Below are 18046 nucleotides of genomic sequence, written 5' to 3' on the forward strand. Positions count from 1 at the left end.
CTTCACACTGGGGCAGTACCACGGCATCAGCCAACTCACAAGGTACTTGTGCAGTTCCTATTGCGGGGCCTTGACTGAGAGTTTCGACTGGGATCTGACAGTTGCATCCCAAGATCCTCGACTGGGCCATCCAGAAATCGCAGGACCGGCGAGGCAGGACCACCTGCTGCGTTGTGGACGCAACCCAGACACCATCCACCCCAGCAAGCGGAAGCAGAACGGGCCTTCCCTAGCTTTTTCGATACCCACCGGATGGCACATACAAAGGTAGTCCTTGGTCAATTATAGGACCAGCATATCTTAGTACAAAGCTCATTGCGGCCGGCCCTGTCGACTATACTCTGTTTACATCTGTCACCAATTCCGAAGGCCAACAGCCTTCCCAAACGGACAACCTTCGGGCCTCAACGGATCCAATAGTCCAGCCAGCACAGAATGTAAGGTCACCCGAGATTTCTGGATCCTTCGACACCTACTAGGCCTTCTCATCACGTCTGGACCTTCATGGATACCTAGGTCATATGCAACTGACCCTGGTCTAGCAAAAATATCCTCTTCGATCCCCTCTATCACCTCCAGGCAGGGCATCTTCCAGAGGCCCCAGCCAAATTCAGCACGTGGTCATCATTTGAAAGACGCAAATCTTGTCACCGGACCCATTTACTACCACATTTCAGGCCGACCTCTTCACGTACTCAGTCTCAGCTTTTGCCTGTTGAGGGCTGTCAGGAGCAACAGAGTGTCTTGTCATATTATACTCGAACGGTTGACTCCCACTCCTCCTCCATCTCGCTCACAATTGGATACCACTCGCCGGCCAATCTCGGCACTTTGGTCTCCCCGAATTGTCTCTACGCTCCCTGACTGGCGCCAGTGGTCTCGTGCCAGACCATACAGGCTCTGATAAGGCAGACAGCACCGGGGTGTAACTCACATGCGCATAGCAGGTCAACATTCTAGCCCTGAGGCATAGACGAGCTGCTTCCCGCAAGGGAACGTGTTTGCTACCCGGAGCCTCTAGTCTCCTTGACCTGGCAGCAGTCGCGCAGAGCACTGTGGGGGGCTATCCTCGGCTGGCGAATACATCTTCGCTGCATACATACCCTTGTAGGTTGCCACCCCCATAGTCACACCGGTAAGGTTGTTGCAAAAGTCGTACCAGTACCTCGAAATACCACCGTCATCCCCCAGGAAGAACGGCCCTGGCCACATATCTGGGGTACTCAGCAGTGTGCCCGCTATCACCCGGGACACTTTTCTTCCCCGTACAGAAACACAGCCCCTCCCTGTGCCTGTTCTATCCGAGCGCAGTCTTCACCACATAACCACCTGCCTTTTCTCTGCCTGGCAGTTGGCAGGCCAGTGAATGAAAGCTGATCAATAATTCGATCAATCTCAGGATCAGGCTCTCACTGGGCACAGTAGCCCCACAAACAACCCAAGCTCAAGTCAACATTCCCGCCCTGTCCCGCTATTCCAGTTGCCCCCCCCTCCTCGTCGTGGGTATTCCCGGAGCAGGCAGGTTACACACTGCTGTAGTGGCAGGTTCTCTGTCGAAAGACAACTACCTTGTGAGCGGACAGACTCTTCACCTCTTGAGCCTCAACTAATGGCGACATTGCACCACTAGGCCTCTCAGATCTCTGGACAGTGTTTCGCGCAACTAGTCTCCCAGTGCTGGATTTTGCAAAAGTCGCGTGCCTTGGCGAAACGTCACAGCTACGACTAAAAAAAAAACCAACTTCGGCAACATCTTTTGCGGCCGTCTTCCGGAAATCGTTTGTCTCTGCTAATTCTCTGCCACGCAACGCTGAACTTCAGAAGCCTTGGTCCACAACAATCTGAATCCACCTTTGGCCAAGCGCACGGGTTGTGGTCCATTGGTGGCCTGGCCTACTCATTCGACTTCGTTCCATTTCAGGGATGCTAGAGCATGCTGACAATTTTATCCCTTCTACGACAACGACGACGACGGTGGTTAACTTGAACCAATTACGTCGCGTAATTCTCACGTCAGTCCAGCGCAGAATATAGGCGCAGGTCCAAAGAGCCATGAGCGAGTACTATCATAACTTCCTGTCCTCCGTGTCAGGACTGGGGACCAACTCTGGCCTGAACTCGCAGGATGCTTCCAGAGCACCTGCTACTTTTGGCACTGGAAGCAATATGGAACCAAACAAGTTCCAGAACATGACATATTACTCTGGGTTTCCCGAGCCTGCTTTGTTCCAAGCACCGAGATCCCAGCGAAACCGAAGAAAGTCGGCCCCCGGTGCGGATCACATCAAACACAGAAGAACTCGCAGCGGCTGTTTTACCTGCCGTAGTAGACGGGTCAAGGTGCGCCACGGCCTCGAGTTTCTCCCCCAGTCACCAATTCCTAACTTCTTCCCAGTGCGACGAGACGCACCCCGTTTGTGAACGTGGGTAACATTCCCTTCCGCTACCCACCCTCCTTTGGGGATGCTGACATTGGTGCCAGGGTGCCGCAAAGGTACACGAGACTGCGTGTATCCGGATCCCCCATCTTCAAAATACTCCGTCCCGCACGGAGGCAAGGATGCGGACACCAGTCGGCAAGCAAGTCCGACGTCTTCAAACGAGGAGGAGGATGACGCAGACCAGGACGCAAGATTGAGCCCGATCCCAGACGAAGACGAAGACGACTTAGCGAGTGTCTCGGAGCAATCAATGCCATCCACAAAGAGCCTCCGGCACATGAGCACGGCATCGTCTCTGAACCTGAAGCGACTTTTAACTCGGACTCGTCAGCCATCTGAGACGTCATCTCAAGAAGGCGCCAAAGGCTCGTCGCCGACAAGATCGATCGGGACGACTGGCAGTCATACTCCATTAATGACAAACCTACCAGATCTACTGTTCAATACAGTTCCAGATTTGTCCCACCTTCCAGCCGATTTGAGATTCTACCTGGAGTTTTTCCTCGAAAATACCACGCATTACCACTACGGTGTACACAGAGACTTTGGCGGCTTCTTTCGAACAACATTCATCAGCTTGGCGCTCCGCAACGAGCCCCTGCTACATGCTATCGTTGCATTCGCGGCATATCATCAGACAATCGGGAACCCAAACGGTCAGCTGCCGGAATTCCTGAAATACTACAACAGAAGTGTCATTCTGCTTCTCGACCTACTCAAGAACGAGGATAGGCATGAGCTCACGACACTCTTGACAATTCTGCAGCTAGCGACAATAGAGGTGCGTATTGTGCGAGGTATTCTGCGCTCTGTGTTGGGTCCTAACCTGTGAGAATAGGAGTATCTTGGCGACTGGGTAAACCTGATGGGACACCAGAAGGCAGCCCTTGAGATCTTGAGCCAGCTGTTCACGCCTCAGTCTATCGTGGAAACGTCGCTCAACCGCACTATTTTATCATGGTACATTCGCTTCGACATTCTTGTCGGGCTGATGGGAGGTTTCGGGACGAGCCTCCCACGAGACTGGTTCGTCACGTTCGACGGGCATTGTCGAGCGAGACTAGCGAGCGAGCCCGACAATCTGGACTGGCTATATGAAAGGGCCGAGAACCGTCTGCGCCTAATATGCCATGATATCTGCCTGCTTGTTGCCAGACGTGCCAGGGATAACTTGGAAGGAGCGTTGGTTACCGCGGAACACGAGAATGTCGCCCGGCAATTGCGGGAGTGGAGGGAAACCCTTGAACCCGCCCTCACAGATCCTTCACGCCTGGTAACTTTGCCCTCATATCCTTCAGACGAGGCTTTCAGTGCGCCATCAAGGACCGTACCTTTGTACGACTCACCCTTGTCTTCTACGACATTGCTACTTTGCGAATGGCATGCCACGGTAATGATGCATCTGTACCAGGCAAGCCAGGTCAGTCAAGGCCAAATATTACCAGAGATGGGGAGTCTACCACAGCACGCCGAGGCCATCAGCCAGATCTTCAACGCTGGTGAGCAATGGGCCTCTGGTCCAAAAGGCTGGTTGGTTATGCTCCACCCCTGCATCACGATTGCGTCGATGTTCCTCCCGCCAAGCCCGGGGAGCAATCTTTGGCTGAGGAAGAAGTTCGCCTTGCTTGAGAGCTCTGGGTGAGTGCTTTTCTCGTTGCGCTGCACGCCGCACGACTATTCCCAATACCAAATGTGACGCTGATTTGCATTTCCTCCTCCACTAGCTATATATTTCCCATCACGGTGCGAAGAAGACTGGCGGAGCTCTTTCAAGATGAGACAGTGGGGCGATGGTGGCTCCCAGATGACCACGGGTTCACTCCGATGTTACAGAGCGTGCGGGCCTTTGCAGACGAAAGGAACGCGGCGGCCACCTCAGCTCAGACCGAGGGCCTCCAGGACATGAAGAGTGTCTTTGCGGCCTTGCATCTTGGAGGCGACACAACGCCTATTGTGGGAGCCGGGGGTAGCTTGCTTAGCCCTGGGGAGGCAGGAAAGGACAGGAGCATCAAAAGTCAAATGGGGTGAAGGTCACGGGAAAGTGTCCGGGACAACGGACGCCAGAATTTGAAGGCCGAAAGCTGGGTTGCTACCCTGAAGAGGAATGAACTTGGTCGGGCTTGGCAATGTCGTCGTCGACCAAGCCCGATGCCTACGGGGCATGTGAGGCTGAAAAACAGGGGCCCGCTCTGGCCCTGTTCCCATGTTAAAGCTTTCTTTTCGCCCTCGGCCGGCTATTTCCGTTGGACTCCTAAACCATTGATCGTTCCAATCCAGAAGGTTGAGACAATAGGGACGATCAGACCTGGCAGGCGTTAAATCAAGAGGCTACTAGTGCGGAGTGGTCGGCCGTCCCAACGGCTCGGTTTCCTCCACATTTCCTACTACCCCAACCCACCCGAGGCTTCAGATAACCCTGTCGTCCGCGGGCTGCCGTCGACTAGTCCACTTTATAAACTACCTGACTGACCATCTACTTGGCCCGGACCTGGATCGACACCTGCCGCAATGTCATGCTACACGTCACTTTCCACTCTGGATAACTAGCTGCATAACGGGGCGGTGTGGCTGGGGCTGGAACAGCATAAGTTGTGCAGAGGAATAAGTGCGAATGAGTGCTTTGTATAGCGGATTTATGCAATGGTTTGGGGACGTGATCGTCCTTCCCCCCGCATGCGGCAGGTGGTCAGGGACCAAACAGATAACCAAGAGAGCAGGCGGCCGAGCCAGGGCTCCTAGAAAGGAGTCGCCGAGTGGAAGAAGAGACAATGGATGAGGCCACGAGAGCATAGACCGAGGCAGACGGCAGATTCCGCAAAGAGGAATCGAAATTTTGTCACGGGCCTTCCCTCCGCCCCCGGGGCAGGAAGCAGAAGGCCCTAACAGCCCAGCCGACAGACTGCCCTGAATCGTGACGCGCGCTATGCCGGTGCTAATCACAGTGTGGCCAGATACGGCCTCGGGCTAGAGATGCTTCTTCGGCCGCCGCTCCTGCCCTTCAACGATATGAACGCCGACGATGCTCCCGTGTCCTGTGACACTCCAACCTCGTCCAGGCCCACGGTCATGCAAAATGGCCCTCGCTGTTCACCCATGGGCAGCTTTTCACTCCGAGATTGCGGTGTCCCAGCCAAGAAGGGGAACATCACACAAAGAGGTACTTGGGGCGCCCTCGTGGCTGATATGGGACGGATCTGTGAAGCATCTTGCATGGCTCATACTTGGTCTAGACAATTATTTCAATTTGGGGTACATGCTATTACTGGACAGTGGCTGTGCTTGGGTGAGCGTGTGTGCATGCGTGCCGCTCGCGTATGCCGCGCCCGAGCCCGCCCCATGGCCACCATCTATTGTTTATATGCATGCGTCACCACATGCTTAGCGAGCCGTCCGGGGAGGGGAGAGGGGTATCTTCCGGCAAGACATATGCAGGACCGTTGAAGCAGCGCTGACCAGTCAGACTGGCTGGTCGGTCAATTTGATCAAGGAGGCGTCGACACATGCTTGGATTTCAAGTGCAGGCAGGAGAGGGGGGGATGATGTGGTACAGATGCACATGTCTGCTCGGGTTGCTGGCCTTTTACTCGCTCCCCATGCCCTTCCGCTCCCCCCGAGCCATGCCGTCGGCCTCTGGGCACGTGGTGGTATTCTGGTTTTCCAGGCAATCTGCAGTCTGAGGTCACCGTGGTGGCCGCGTCGGTGCGTGCCCCTGGTAGGGCCCAGGGAGGATCCTGGGAGGGTGGAAGCTGGGCGAGGTTGCTCATTGTTGGCCGTCCCCCGAGTACAGCAGGAACGGGCCATACTAGCCAGTCGACTGTGTGGTCTGCCCACGGTGCTGTCTACATGTGCGGGTGATTCCGAGAAATGTGATGGTATGTAGACTACTGTGCGTCTGCCACCCGGGACTGTAGGATTGCAGATTGCAGACACGGCAGTCTGGGTGCCCAGGGTGGTAGTCTGGAAGTCGGGATACTACATGAATGAACAGATTCTGGGGACACGAGAGGTGTGGAAGAGCATGTTGGCGCCGATGCTGCTCCCCTTCGCATCTAACGCAGATTGGGGTTCGGAAGCACGGTGCTTATTACCTAGTATCTAGTAGTCTATGTGGTGTAGCAGTAAGCAGTAGGGCTAGGTGGGCTAGGCAGGTCGTCTAGGTACTCCGCACATGCTGCCAGGCACAGCCGAGCCGGTCTTGTCCATCAGTAAGCAATCGGGCTGGCCGTCGCACAACACTAGCGGCTCAACATGTTATCCTCCACTTCCAGTGTTACTGTGGTGCTGATGTACCCCCAGCAACAGGGGCAACCGGCCCAGGTAGACTACCTACCTAGGTAGGTATCTACAATGCAGCAATATCAGTGGACCACCAAGGCAGGCAGGAACTGAAACAGGCAGTCCCCAAGCAGTAGCAGCTGCTGCATCTGACTGTCAGCTGCCCGACTCGATGCAATTCCAATGTCCCCATTTCAGCTCCAGATCAAGGCCTCATTCCCACACCGGGCAGCTCGAGGGCCATGTGAGAGAGGCAGACTGAGAATTCCTCGGGAAGTCATGTTTCCACCAGCAGCCATCAGCCTATCTTATCCCTAGCCTACCCAGCCAGGCCCTTGTCGACGTGCCTGCTCTACCTAGGTAGGTACCTAGGTAGTCTGCCTCTGCCTCTGCCCCTGCCCCTGCCTATCCGCCTGCCCACGTCGCCGTCGTCGTCGTCTCGTTGACGTTGTGTCATCTGATCTCGTCTTGTCTTGCCCTGTCCCGTCCCCAAATCTCAGCAACCGGCTGGGCCTCGCCAATGAGCCTGCCCGCCCTTCCAGCTTGCATCAGGCCGCCTTCATTTCCTCGCGCCAGCTCATCTTAGACGGCCACTGCTACCACCCTCACCACCTCCGCCAGCCGTGCATTGCATTGTGCATGCACATGCGCACACGTCCCCGGCCAGGCCCCAAGCCCAAGACCAAGCCCAAGCCCAAGACGCGTTGCGTGCCTGAGCAACACCCGCCCCGCCAGCTATGGCGGCCGAGTCGTCCCCTGAGCCCGCTGTCACGTCTGACGGCGAGCAGCCTCAAGCCGCCAATGGCGACGTCCCAGCCCCCGAGCCGTCCGCCCAGGATCTTGATTTCGTCACCCTGGGCATGTTTATCGTTGGTATGTTGCAGCACTCCCTCACTATGTGTGTGTGTATGCGTGTGTGTTTGTCTATCGCTCCCGGCCTACCCCCGTCGCACATATTCCGCCTGTGTTTCGTGTTTCGGCCTGATTGATTGATTGATTGCCTGCTTGCTGCTGTCCAACCCCTCTGATCACCATCTCGCTTGCTTTTGCTTGCCTTCTCTCAGCTCGCGATGCTTGTCGTGCCTCCTGTGCCTCTTATGCTCGCCCTGTCCCGGCCAGAGAGCCGTATGTCTCCTTCTCAGCCCTCTTTCACATATGTTCCCATGCCGTCGCGATGCCCTCTCCTGTTATGAGCGAAACCACCATGCTGCACGCCGTCCTGAGCCTGTTCGCCTTCCTCTCCTACGTCTGTCACTACTACCTCACCAAACCCTATCCTTCTTGGCGTCTCCTCGGCTCCTCCCGAGCCCCAGAACGAGAATGTGACTCCGTGCAACCGGAAGCTGACATCCGTCACAAAGACGAGATCGAGTACACGCCGCCCAAGCCTCCTCAGAAGGACGTATTAGGCGGTGCAGGCTCCTATGCCGCACTAGGTGCCCGTCTCTTCTCGCCAGGCCCCATACAGTCCAAGACGGTCGGGTGGATCGTGGACCAGGGCTCCGACTTCCCCCCGGCCATTACGACGCTCATCGATAGCTGGGAGACCGCCGCTCTTGTCCGCCACGACCCGGATCGCCATACCACAAGGGGCTGGAACTCGTTAGACGACAACGAGAACAGGGCCTTCAAGTACACCACCCCCAAGAAGAGGCTGGTAGCCGCCGACCTCAGCGGCGAGCCGCTGCTGCAGTCGCGCGCGTTCCACATCATCTGCAGCCCCTCCAGGTGCCGGGAGCTGGTCACGGAGCTGCTGACCCTGCGCAAGGACGAGGCCCTGCCCGAGGACGATGAGGGCCGCGGGGGTTACTCGCGGCCCATCATCATCTGGGAGCCGGTGCCCGACCTGTGCACGCCCGATGAGCTCCTCAACCTGACCAACTGCCTGCCTCTCGTGGACGTCTGCAGCCCAAACCACTCGGAGCTGGCTGGTTTCATGGGCGACTCCGGTATCGACCCGGAGACTGGCGAGATCAGCACCCTCGCCGTCGAGCAGGCGTGCGAACAGCTCCTCGGCTCCATGCCCCTGTCGAGCTTCACCCTCGTGGTGAGGGCCGGCGAGAAGGGCTGCTACAGTAAGTGGCCTGGAAACGGGAATCCATTCCCTCCTGTGTAGTTTCGATTGAGGGCTGGGGGACACATCACTAAACAAAAATCAACAGTTGCCAAGAATGGTGGGCGCAACAACTCCTCCAAGAAGAGTGGCTCGAAACAGCGGAAGAAGGTCCACGCCGCGCACGGCGGCCTGCAGCCCGACACAGACATGATGAGCCTCTTTGCCGGTCTCCTGCAGCAGTCCGCCCCCGACGAGGACGGCGCTGACGAGGATGGGGCCGCCACCTTTAGCTTCATCCAGGACGAGCTCGACGAGGTGGAGATAGACCCCGGGCTGGACAAGTGGATACCCGCCTTCTTCACCAGGGAAGATGCTGCCGCTGGGAGGGTCGTTGATCCCACTGGTGGCGGCAACACGTTCCTCGGCGGGTTGGGTGTGGCTCTCGCCAGAGGCAAGACCATGCAGGAGGCCGCGTGCTGGGGCAGCATCGCCGCGAGCTTCGCTATCGAGCAGGTCGGTGTGCCTGAGCTGGGCAGGAACGACGACGGCGAGGAGACGTGGAACGGCGATCGAGTGCAGGACAGGCTGGAGGCTTTACAGGCACGTCTTGAGGTTCCAGCGGAATAAAATCTGTATTTGGGTGGGGAGAAGGGGGTAAGTTAGACCTACAGGGGACTGCGAGGCACCTATACAGCGCATCCATACATATATTGTGCGGAAGATGAGGGCCGGGAAGAAAATTCGAAGATACCACGGTTTGATATGGCAGCGAACAGATATAACACATAGACTTGGGGACTGGCGTTTATGGGAACCGACTACCACCCGGCAATGGGATGGGAACGAGAGAAAAAACAGAATCAATGCTTCACTGTCGCGATGCATACCAAAACGAACATCTAATCGGGACCGAAGTTGCTTTCAATATTCACAGGACGGACATTGTCGTTTCCATCCGGAGCCAGACGCCAGGAACCAACCATCCAAACATAATACCATACCATGCCGCACAAGCCACCCCCAGAGACAGACCATAACACGCGTGCGCACCTCACTCATCATTCTCATTAGATTTTATACACAAGCTGTCCGTCAGTATACCTGTTTGATTCGTCACCGTTAGCAAGCCGAAACAGGTCAAGGTGCAAATTGCGCAAAACTCGGAGGCAACTCACATGATGCTCATGGCGTGCTCGTCCATCCTCTTCAGCGCCTTGATGCCCTCCTCCTTGCTGAACGCGCCGCCGCTGCTGGAGCCGACCCGCCCGTTGACGCCCTCGATCAGCTCGTCCACGTCGGCGGCGTCGTCCTCGAACAGGTCCGTGCCCATCAGCGGGCCCAGGGCGGCCGTGAACGCCGAGAACCGCGCGTCGCTGATCGGCGCGGCCTCCTCGGCGCCCAGGCTCAGGCCGGCGGCGCCGCTGGCCAGCTGGGAGTCGTCCTGGCTCTCGCCCGCGCTCTGCGACTCCAGCTGCGAGGCCGGCACCGACGACGCGAACGACAGGTTGGACTGCGACTGGGACTGCCCGTTGCTGCCGGCCGTGCGGCCGGAGCGCCGGGGCGTGGCCTCCTCGGCCTCCTCCTCGTCGTCGTCATCTTCTTGCTGCTCTGACGGCTCGTGTGTGCCGTTGGTGTGGCCGTTGGTGCCGTTGGTGCCGTTGGCCCCATTCGCCCGCCCGCGAGCGTTGGCACGGCTCGCCCTTGCGGACGCGCGCGCCGACCGGCTGTTCCGCGCCGACGCACGCTGGTCTCCGTCCTCGTCGTCATCGCTCGACGAGTCGTCGTCCGAGTCCGAGCTCAGCGGCTGCGCCGTCGTCCGCCTGCGCTTCTTGCGGGATTCGTCCTCCACGACCTCCTTGAACAGCGCGAATCGCAGGATGCTCTCCGCGGCCACGGCGTCGCGCTCCTCGACGCGGTTGGACAGTCGTGACTTGGCGTGCGCGGTCGCCAGACGGATGAGCGTCTCGAGCGTACGCACTGTCATGGGACTCGTACGGCGCTGGTTGCCCTCAAGGTCGTCGTTACGCAGGCCAACATAGATGTCGGCGATGCGGTCCGCAGCATCTTGGGATAGGACGGGCTTTATGCGAGTCTTCGCGTACTGGATGTACTTCTTCATAAAGGGGATGCTGAGTACTTTGGGCTTCTTGGAGCCACGGCCAGTGACCCCGGCGTGAAGCATCGCATCATATTTCTCGTAGACGTCGGTGGGCCGCTGAGAGTCGTTCTGCGCTTGGCCACCAACGCTGAGGGACTGTTGGGCATTTTCGCGCACAGGTGCACCTTCTTCTGTTCCGGCCTGGCGGTATCGATGCATGCGAAGGACATGCTCCGATACTTGCCGGTCACGGGTGTCCTCGATGTCGTCCGTGACAACAAACAGAAGATCGAAACGCGAGAGAAGCGAGTCGGGCAGCGCAATGTTCTTGTGCGGGTCCTTGTGGGGGTCGTACTGGCCAAAGATTGGGTTGGCAGCCGCGACAACACTGCATCGTGCGTTGAGCGAAGTGTGGATACCAGCCTTTGCGATTGTGACAGTCTGCTGCTCCATGACTTCGTGAATGGCGACACGATCAATGTCGGACATCTTGTCAAACTCATCGATACAGACCACGCCACGGTCAGCCATCACCATGGCACCTGCTTCAAGGCGGCGCTCGCCAGTCTCTTTGTCCGAAGTAACAGCAGCTGTGAGACCTACACCTGAAGATCCACGACCAGTTGTCGCGATAGCCAGAGGAGCAGTGTTGAGGACAAATCGCAAGAGCTGTGACTTGGCGGTAGAGGGGTCACCGACCATGAGGATGTTGATATCACCACGCAAGTGGGTGCCATTCTCCAAGTTCTTCTCCATTCCGCCCAGAAGCATGAGGAGGATAGCTTTCTTGATGTGATCGTGGCCATAAATGCTAGGCGCCAGCGACTGGGAGAGCATCTCGAACAGATTCTTGCTCTTGGCGACCTTGTTAATGTTTCGCAGGTCGGTATCGGTGATAGGGGCAGTGGCTATGCCGCCTCCAGATTTTGACGCGAGAAGGACGATGTTGTTGGCCAGTATTACTGTCTTGAACAGTGCGCTGCTGTGATTCGCGTTCCTGTTACCCAGCGTCCTGTAGATTCCGACAAGCTGGATTCGGTCACCAGGCTTGACCTTGTCGACTAGGTCATCATCGAGAATGACATCGACACCGCGAGGGAGCTGCCCAGCCGGTGCTCGTTCGGGCATTTCTTGTATGGAAATGCTCTGGTGGTCTCTGTAGGTGCACCAGCCGTACTCGGTCATCAGCGGGTTCCCCTTGTCGTCTTCTTGTGGGTAGACGCTGTTTGTGGTGACGCCGTTGGTCATGGTCTGGTCTCGGTATTCCCGGAAGTGGAACTTGTTCTCTGTCTCGTTGTAGTGCACACTCTTGACGATCTTGGGCCGAATGAGGGAGGTTCGCGTCACGATACCCTCAATGGAGACCATGTGGTTCAGGTGGTGGGCGGAAAGGGTGCGGGGGTTGCAGGCGTGCAGGCCGAAGCTGCCAGACCAGGCACAGTAGTACATGACCTCGTCATCGGTCTGGTCTGGTCGCGCCTGTGGGATTGTCTTGACGATCTGTTTGAGGGCATGGTTGAAAGCGAGCGTGTAGTCGAAGGGTTCTACGAGGAGTCCCTCTGCAATCTGCGGATTGTGGTCGCGGACGTGGTCTATGTTGACTACCAATCTCCTCTGATTCTTCTGCAGCATCAGAATAATGTCGGACCTATAGCTTCGTACATTTTGGTCATCTGCAGAAAGCTGTCAGCGGTCGATTCGGTTGTTCCCGGCCTGTGGTAGACGCGATACGCACGTGGATCAAGGAATTCCTCGGCCTGGCGCACTCGGTCGCGCGCGGCCTCATCGCGCAGCATAAAACTGTCCATGATGTCGTGCTTGGGACCAATCCAGACAGATCAGACGGCGAATTGAGGCGGGTGGAGAGTTGACGTCGAGATTTGCAGGAGGTGAGGGGATGGGGGGTTGCTGCGGGCGGTCTGGTTTCTTGGGAAGAAAGAGACGGGCGCTGCGACTTTTTGGGACGCGTCGACGCGAAGTCGATAGGGTTGACCGCGTCCTGGCGCGTAAAGTGGTTTCACTATCAGGCGCGACTTCTTCTTGCTGGTCTGCCTGGCGGGATTGACATGTACTTCAAGTTAGGTACTAAAATCCATTTACTTCCCTGCAAGCCTCTGACCCCTGGCCTCCTAGGTCCCGCATTGAGGGGCTCCGTGGCTGTCGATGCAATACAATCAGCGCGGATGGCATCTGTTGGCTTCATATTATGTTGGATTTCCCGTCACGAAGCAGAGATGACACGAGGTTTTATATCAGCACATGTCACCTCGAGATCGGGTACTCGCCCTCGAGGAAAGTTTAACAACTCGCAGAAAGACTGTTGCGAGAAAACCAAGTCGTCAACAGATCGACTAGGCGCATGGTCCGAGGTTGTGCATAAAAGCATCTCATTCAAATTTTAATACTTCTTTCGCCTCACCCTCATCACCCTGCACCCCTCCTATGATCGCTGTCTTTGAACACACTATTGTTTTCACCCCGAATCCCTCCTCTTCCCAGAACCTCTTCCCAGAGCCAGCCCGTTTATAATTCAAGTTACTGGATTACTGTTGCTCGATTTCGGGCTCGAGGGAGCCCACCAGATTAGCCCGCCCAAGAGCCAGCGACCTGCTCGTACCGAAGGATCCAGATCAAGCGTCTATGTTGTCCATTCTTGCCACCAGGGCTCTCATTTCCATGCATTCAAGCCAGCCCATGGGTCTGCTTGGCTCTGCGGTTGCTGTTGCGAAGACGGCTGCTGTGCCGGATATCCATAATTACTTGCTCCGTAGTGAACAGTCTGCTGGGGACCCAGTGGCGGTGGACCGGGCGGGGGCGGAGGCGGTACAAATCCTGGGGGAACATAACTTTGCGACGGCGTGGCCCCCGGTGCATGAGGATTTCCATAGGTGCTGAATGGCCTTGAAGACTGTCCAAAGCTCGTCTGCGTGGGAGGTGGTGACGCAGGCCCGGGTCGCATACCGCCGACTGACCCGAAACTTGTCTGTGTTGGCGGCGGCGAGGTAGGTCCAGGCGTGCGCCCGTACGTGCTCGGATTGTAGGCGCTTTGATATTGGGGCATTTGCGTCTGAGAAGGTGGGGGCGACGTCGGCACTTGATACTGGCCGGCAAAGTTCGTTTGTGGGTATCTCGGAACGTTGTTGTTGAAGTTCAGTGGTGATGGCGTAGGTCGTGTCGAATCCGCTGGGTTCGGTAGCGATGAGGAAGGCTCCATCGACATCCTCTCCATCAAGCCGCGGATGCGTTCCTGTTCAAGTGAGGCTTGCGCACTCTTGTTGGCAGCGCGCTCCTGCTCGATCTGGTTCAAGAGCTGAGCACCTTCAGAACGGCGATTGTTGACAAAAGACTCCACGTTCTTTTCGAGGCTCTCGACTGTTTCCTTCATCTCTGCATACCATCTCTTCGCGCTTTGCAGGCCTGCTTCGAGATCCAGGAACTCTTGATACGCTCGCTTGTATTTCCCAACAACCGAGGCCCGCTGCCTCTGAATGGCCTCGTATTTGCTCTGCTCCGACCTGACGCGCTTGTCCTGCAGAAGATTGTTGAACGTCATGGAGAGCTCTTTCATCAGAGCTGACTGTTTGTGATTTGCTTGAAGCAGGCGAGTCTGGTGCGGCCGGAACTTTTCCAATTCTTGTTGGAAAAGCTGGTTCTCATAATTCGCTATCGACTTCTTGTTCAAAATGAGAATTTGGGAGATGTCGTCGTTGTGGACCTATTTCTGGTTAGCGGGGACCAGTAAATCAGAAGCGCATGGCAGGCTTGCCTTTTCTTTGAGATCCTTCAGGACCTGATTCCGTTCCCTTTTGATCAGGTTCAACTTCTTCAAAGTCTCCTCGACCTTCTTAATCTGATCCATGACGCTGGGCCCACTGTCATCGAAATCTGCGTCCAGAAGATTCGGCTCCGTTGCAGGGCTTCCTACACCACTTGATTTTCCGCGCACCTTGCTCACAACCTTCTGGAACAGCGCGTCGACTTCACCGTGCTGAGCCGCGGAACGCATCTCGTCGAAGACGTCTTGGTTCTGTCCCAGCTTCGAAGCAAGTTGCGCGTCGCTCCTGGATGCCTCGTTCAAAGCCTCGCGGTAGTTCCTGATGTCGCTCCTCAGTGTTGTAGTCAGCCGTCCACTGGGTTGTTGAGTCCATTCACTCTCGTACTTCGAACGCATCTTCTCGCACACCCCTTCCTCCATGTCCAGCTGCTGTGAACACTTATCCAAGATGGAAATTGTGGAATCTCTCTCGGATCTCAAGGTTTCGAAAATCATGCGTGGATTCTCATGTCCTGCAACGTCATCACACCATGTACGAAAATCCTCGTCCGGGAGTATGTCCTGGTCAAAGCCACCCTTGAGCACCTGCAATGCCCCTGGGAGCCTCAGGTAATCCAAGCTCGCAGCCATTTCGCTGTTTGCCAGATCCACACGTTCCGTTTCGGCCCTAATCAATTTCGCCTTCTCTTCGTCGTAGAGGCTTGCAGATTCTGTCACTGCCATGGGTACAATCTTCGAGAACAGGTCCGGACCAGTTATCCGTTGGATATCCTGGCCAGCATAGAGCTCTGAGACTGGTATGGGCTTCGCAGCAGGCAGTTTGGCCACGGGAGCCAGACTAGCCTCTGGGGGAACATTTTGATGGTAGATGTAGTCATTGTCCTTGGCCAGTTCCTTCAGTTTCTCCTGAACAGTCGAAAGATGCCGCTTCGTGTGCTCAGCAAGGAGGCTACCACAGTCCGCTTGAAGATTCGAGCTTGGTGGGACGAACCCAGGAAAGCTCGAGGCGCCTTTATTGGCTTCCTTTGCCAGGGTCTCGGCAGCTTGGAGCCTACCGACAGCAACACCATGAGCATTAGCATCGTCATCTGCCAACGCCTGGTAGTACTGGGCCATGGAATTTAACAGGTTGGCTTTGATCTGCCGTGCTTAATTAGCAAAACCGCGTTGTTTGGCGCTCTGGCCCTTGGGAAACGTGAGCTCCTACCTGGACCATCAGAAGCCAAACCTTCTCGAAGATTGCCTTTGTGACATTTTCCTGGACGCCCTCAATGGACTGGCTGTATAGAGTGCCTGCTTGACTGGCAAGCTTGGCCAAAAGCCCAACCTTCTTCTGGTCAGCTATCTGCTTCTCCAGGAACACCTCCTGGGCTTGGGCGAGGGTGATGGCGATGAGCGTCTTGACGGTGTCGCGGCTCAGATCGACGGAGGGCGCGTGGAGGAAGTTCTCGTTAATGTAGCTGAACATGCCGGCGGACGCCTGGAACGAATGGTAGGCGGTCTTCAAACCCGACTCTTCCGACCTGGGTTGATTCGCGGCATGGCAGGACAGTACTGCAGAAATGTTGAATATGATGGAGGCTTTCTCGAAGGCTAAGGAGTACTGGGAGGTAGGCTTGTGTGTGAAGGCGTCGAACCTGGGAGAGACATTAGCCACATGCCAGCCTGGACCAGGCACGCCTCATTGAAACAACGCACCATGTGAAAGAGATCTTGATGTGCTGCTCGTCGACGGGGAAGCGCAAGTCGAGCAGTTCAAGCTGGCCGTAGTATCTGTAGAGCAGATCCCTCCCAGCAGTGCTGTCTTTCCCGGCACCTCTCATGTCCTGCCTGAGGCGGTTTAGGGTGGCGCATTCCTCAGCATATCTCTCGGGATCGTCGCCATAGGTGTGCTGTATGTAATGTTTCAGAGGGTGTATCCAGTCGATCTCGTTGGTTGCCTTGAGAGGCACCGATATCATGGGAATCTGGGCCATGTTTGCTCGTTGGGAACTGGTGACCGGGGGGTCCAGAGGGGCGGGGTCGTCGAAGCCAGAGACCAGAGACCAAAGCTTGCAGCCAGAGGTGACGCGGCAGAACGCCCTTCTGAGGTCGTCGAGAGAGCTTTCAGCCCAGGATGTGAACGGGAAGAGGTTCTCTCGTCAATCTCATAACGATGGGGGGCTCCTTGGGTTCGGCGCGGTGCGTGGGGAGGTAGGATAAGCTCTCGCTAGATAGCTGCTCGTGGCTGGATGGATGGATGTATCGTGCTGCTATGTATGTACTGTACTGTACATCAGTGGGTTTGCTTGGGTCCAAATGCAAACGCAGATACACGCAGAACCTAGGTAGTTGGCGTGGTACGTACCGCTATCCTGTGTGGCTTGCAGGCGGAGGTGTGGGGACGGGCTCCAAGGACGCGCAGGGCTGCCCGAATGCAAGTGGCGAGACTGGCGCTGTGGTTTCGTCGGTGCTTTGGGTCGTTTTCTTGAGAATTAGAGACAAGACAATGATTTGACGATGATGCACCAGAGCAGACAAACGACTGGAGTCCCCCCCAAAACATAGCCGCCCGAGGACAGCAGTGCTCTGACTGTCCTAGGCAGTGACGGAGGCGTCGTTGGACGGGGCCTCTGCTCGGGAGCTCCCTTCCTTGCTGGGATCAACCCATCTTGCTGGCTTCCAGCTGGGTCCCTAGCCGCCATTGCAACCCTGCGCCGCATCTTCACCGGGCAGTCCCACGCAACCAGCCTGCCGTCAAATATTTGCACCAAGACACGTCTCTGGGCCACTACTCGACTTCTTTCCCACGCACGCAAGACGGCCATCAAGGGGGCAGTGTTTGATGTAGACAATATTTCTCGACCGGGTCCGAATCAGACTATCGCGGAGCCATAGTAGGAACACACATACTCAAGCAAATGACCTGTCGATTTGGGTGGGCTTCAGAGTGCAGCGACTTGGCAACATTGAACCAGCGGCTGATTCGCAGGGCAGACGGACCGTTCCTGCGACCGCTGGGCAGATTTAGTACTGCATGTGCTATTCCTCGAGAACCTGCCTGCTGGGTCTTTAATTAAGCTGCCGTGCTTGCATCAACCGTGCGGCGCATGCCTGTGGCCCATTCTGCGACCTGCATGACCTGGTTCTTGGGTGCCATCAAGGCGCCCAACAGCCTGACTATATCATACATGCACTCTTCTCATCATGGTTGCACGTCCCAGAGCGGCATGTGTGTATCATTTTATCATATTCAGCCCAACATTTCTTGTTCGAAGAAACGAGCACAAAACGTTGTACCCACGTAGCCAAGTGATTGCAAGAAAGCCAAGATGTTGTGTGGCTGGAAACTTGGTCCCTATTGCGGCGGTTCACATAAGCGAGGTTCTTTTTTGGCTATGTAATTGCCATCAAGTGGTCAG

General features: G+C 56.3%; 3 protein-coding genes across 3 annotated transcripts; 2 read left to right on the plus strand and 1 right to left on the minus strand.

Annotated features, from left to right (window-relative positions):
* Positions 1-2052: 2052 nt before the first annotated feature.
* INS49_000361 (uncharacterized protein) lies at positions 2053-4469 on the plus strand (the record flags this gene model as incomplete). The annotated part of the gene is made up of 6 exons (XM_043161199.1): positions 2053-2340; positions 2396-2423; positions 2483-2767; positions 2915-3222; positions 3280-4079; positions 4166-4469. 6 exons carry the CDS (start codon positions 2053-2055, stop codon positions 4467-4469), a joined length of 2013 nt encoding a protein of 670 aa, XP_043029705.1.
* A 2984-nt stretch (positions 4470-7453) lies between these two features.
* INS49_000362 (uncharacterized protein) lies at positions 7454-9399 on the plus strand (the record flags this gene model as incomplete). The annotated part of the gene is made up of 3 exons (XM_043161200.1): positions 7454-7589; positions 8078-8791; positions 8879-9399. 3 exons carry the CDS (start codon positions 7454-7456, stop codon positions 9397-9399), a joined length of 1371 nt encoding a protein of 456 aa, XP_043029706.1.
* Positions 9400-9943: 544 nt separating this feature from the next.
* On the minus strand, positions 9944-16621 carry INS49_000363 (uncharacterized protein; the record flags this gene model as incomplete). Its single annotated transcript, XM_043161201.1, has 7 exons — positions 9944-12543; positions 12606-12670; positions 13843-14585; positions 14661-14964; positions 15031-15785; positions 15853-16282; positions 16344-16621. 7 exons carry the CDS (start codon positions 16619-16621, stop codon positions 9944-9946), a joined length of 5175 nt encoding a protein of 1724 aa, XP_043029707.1.
* Positions 16622-18046: the final 1425 nt, after the last annotated feature.

Source organism: Diaporthe citri, assembly GCF_014595645.1.
Source record: "Diaporthe citri strain NFHF-8-4 chromosome Unknown scaffold_1, whole genome shotgun sequence".
Taxonomy (NCBI): domain Eukaryota; kingdom Fungi; phylum Ascomycota; class Sordariomycetes; order Diaporthales; family Diaporthaceae; genus Diaporthe; species Diaporthe citri.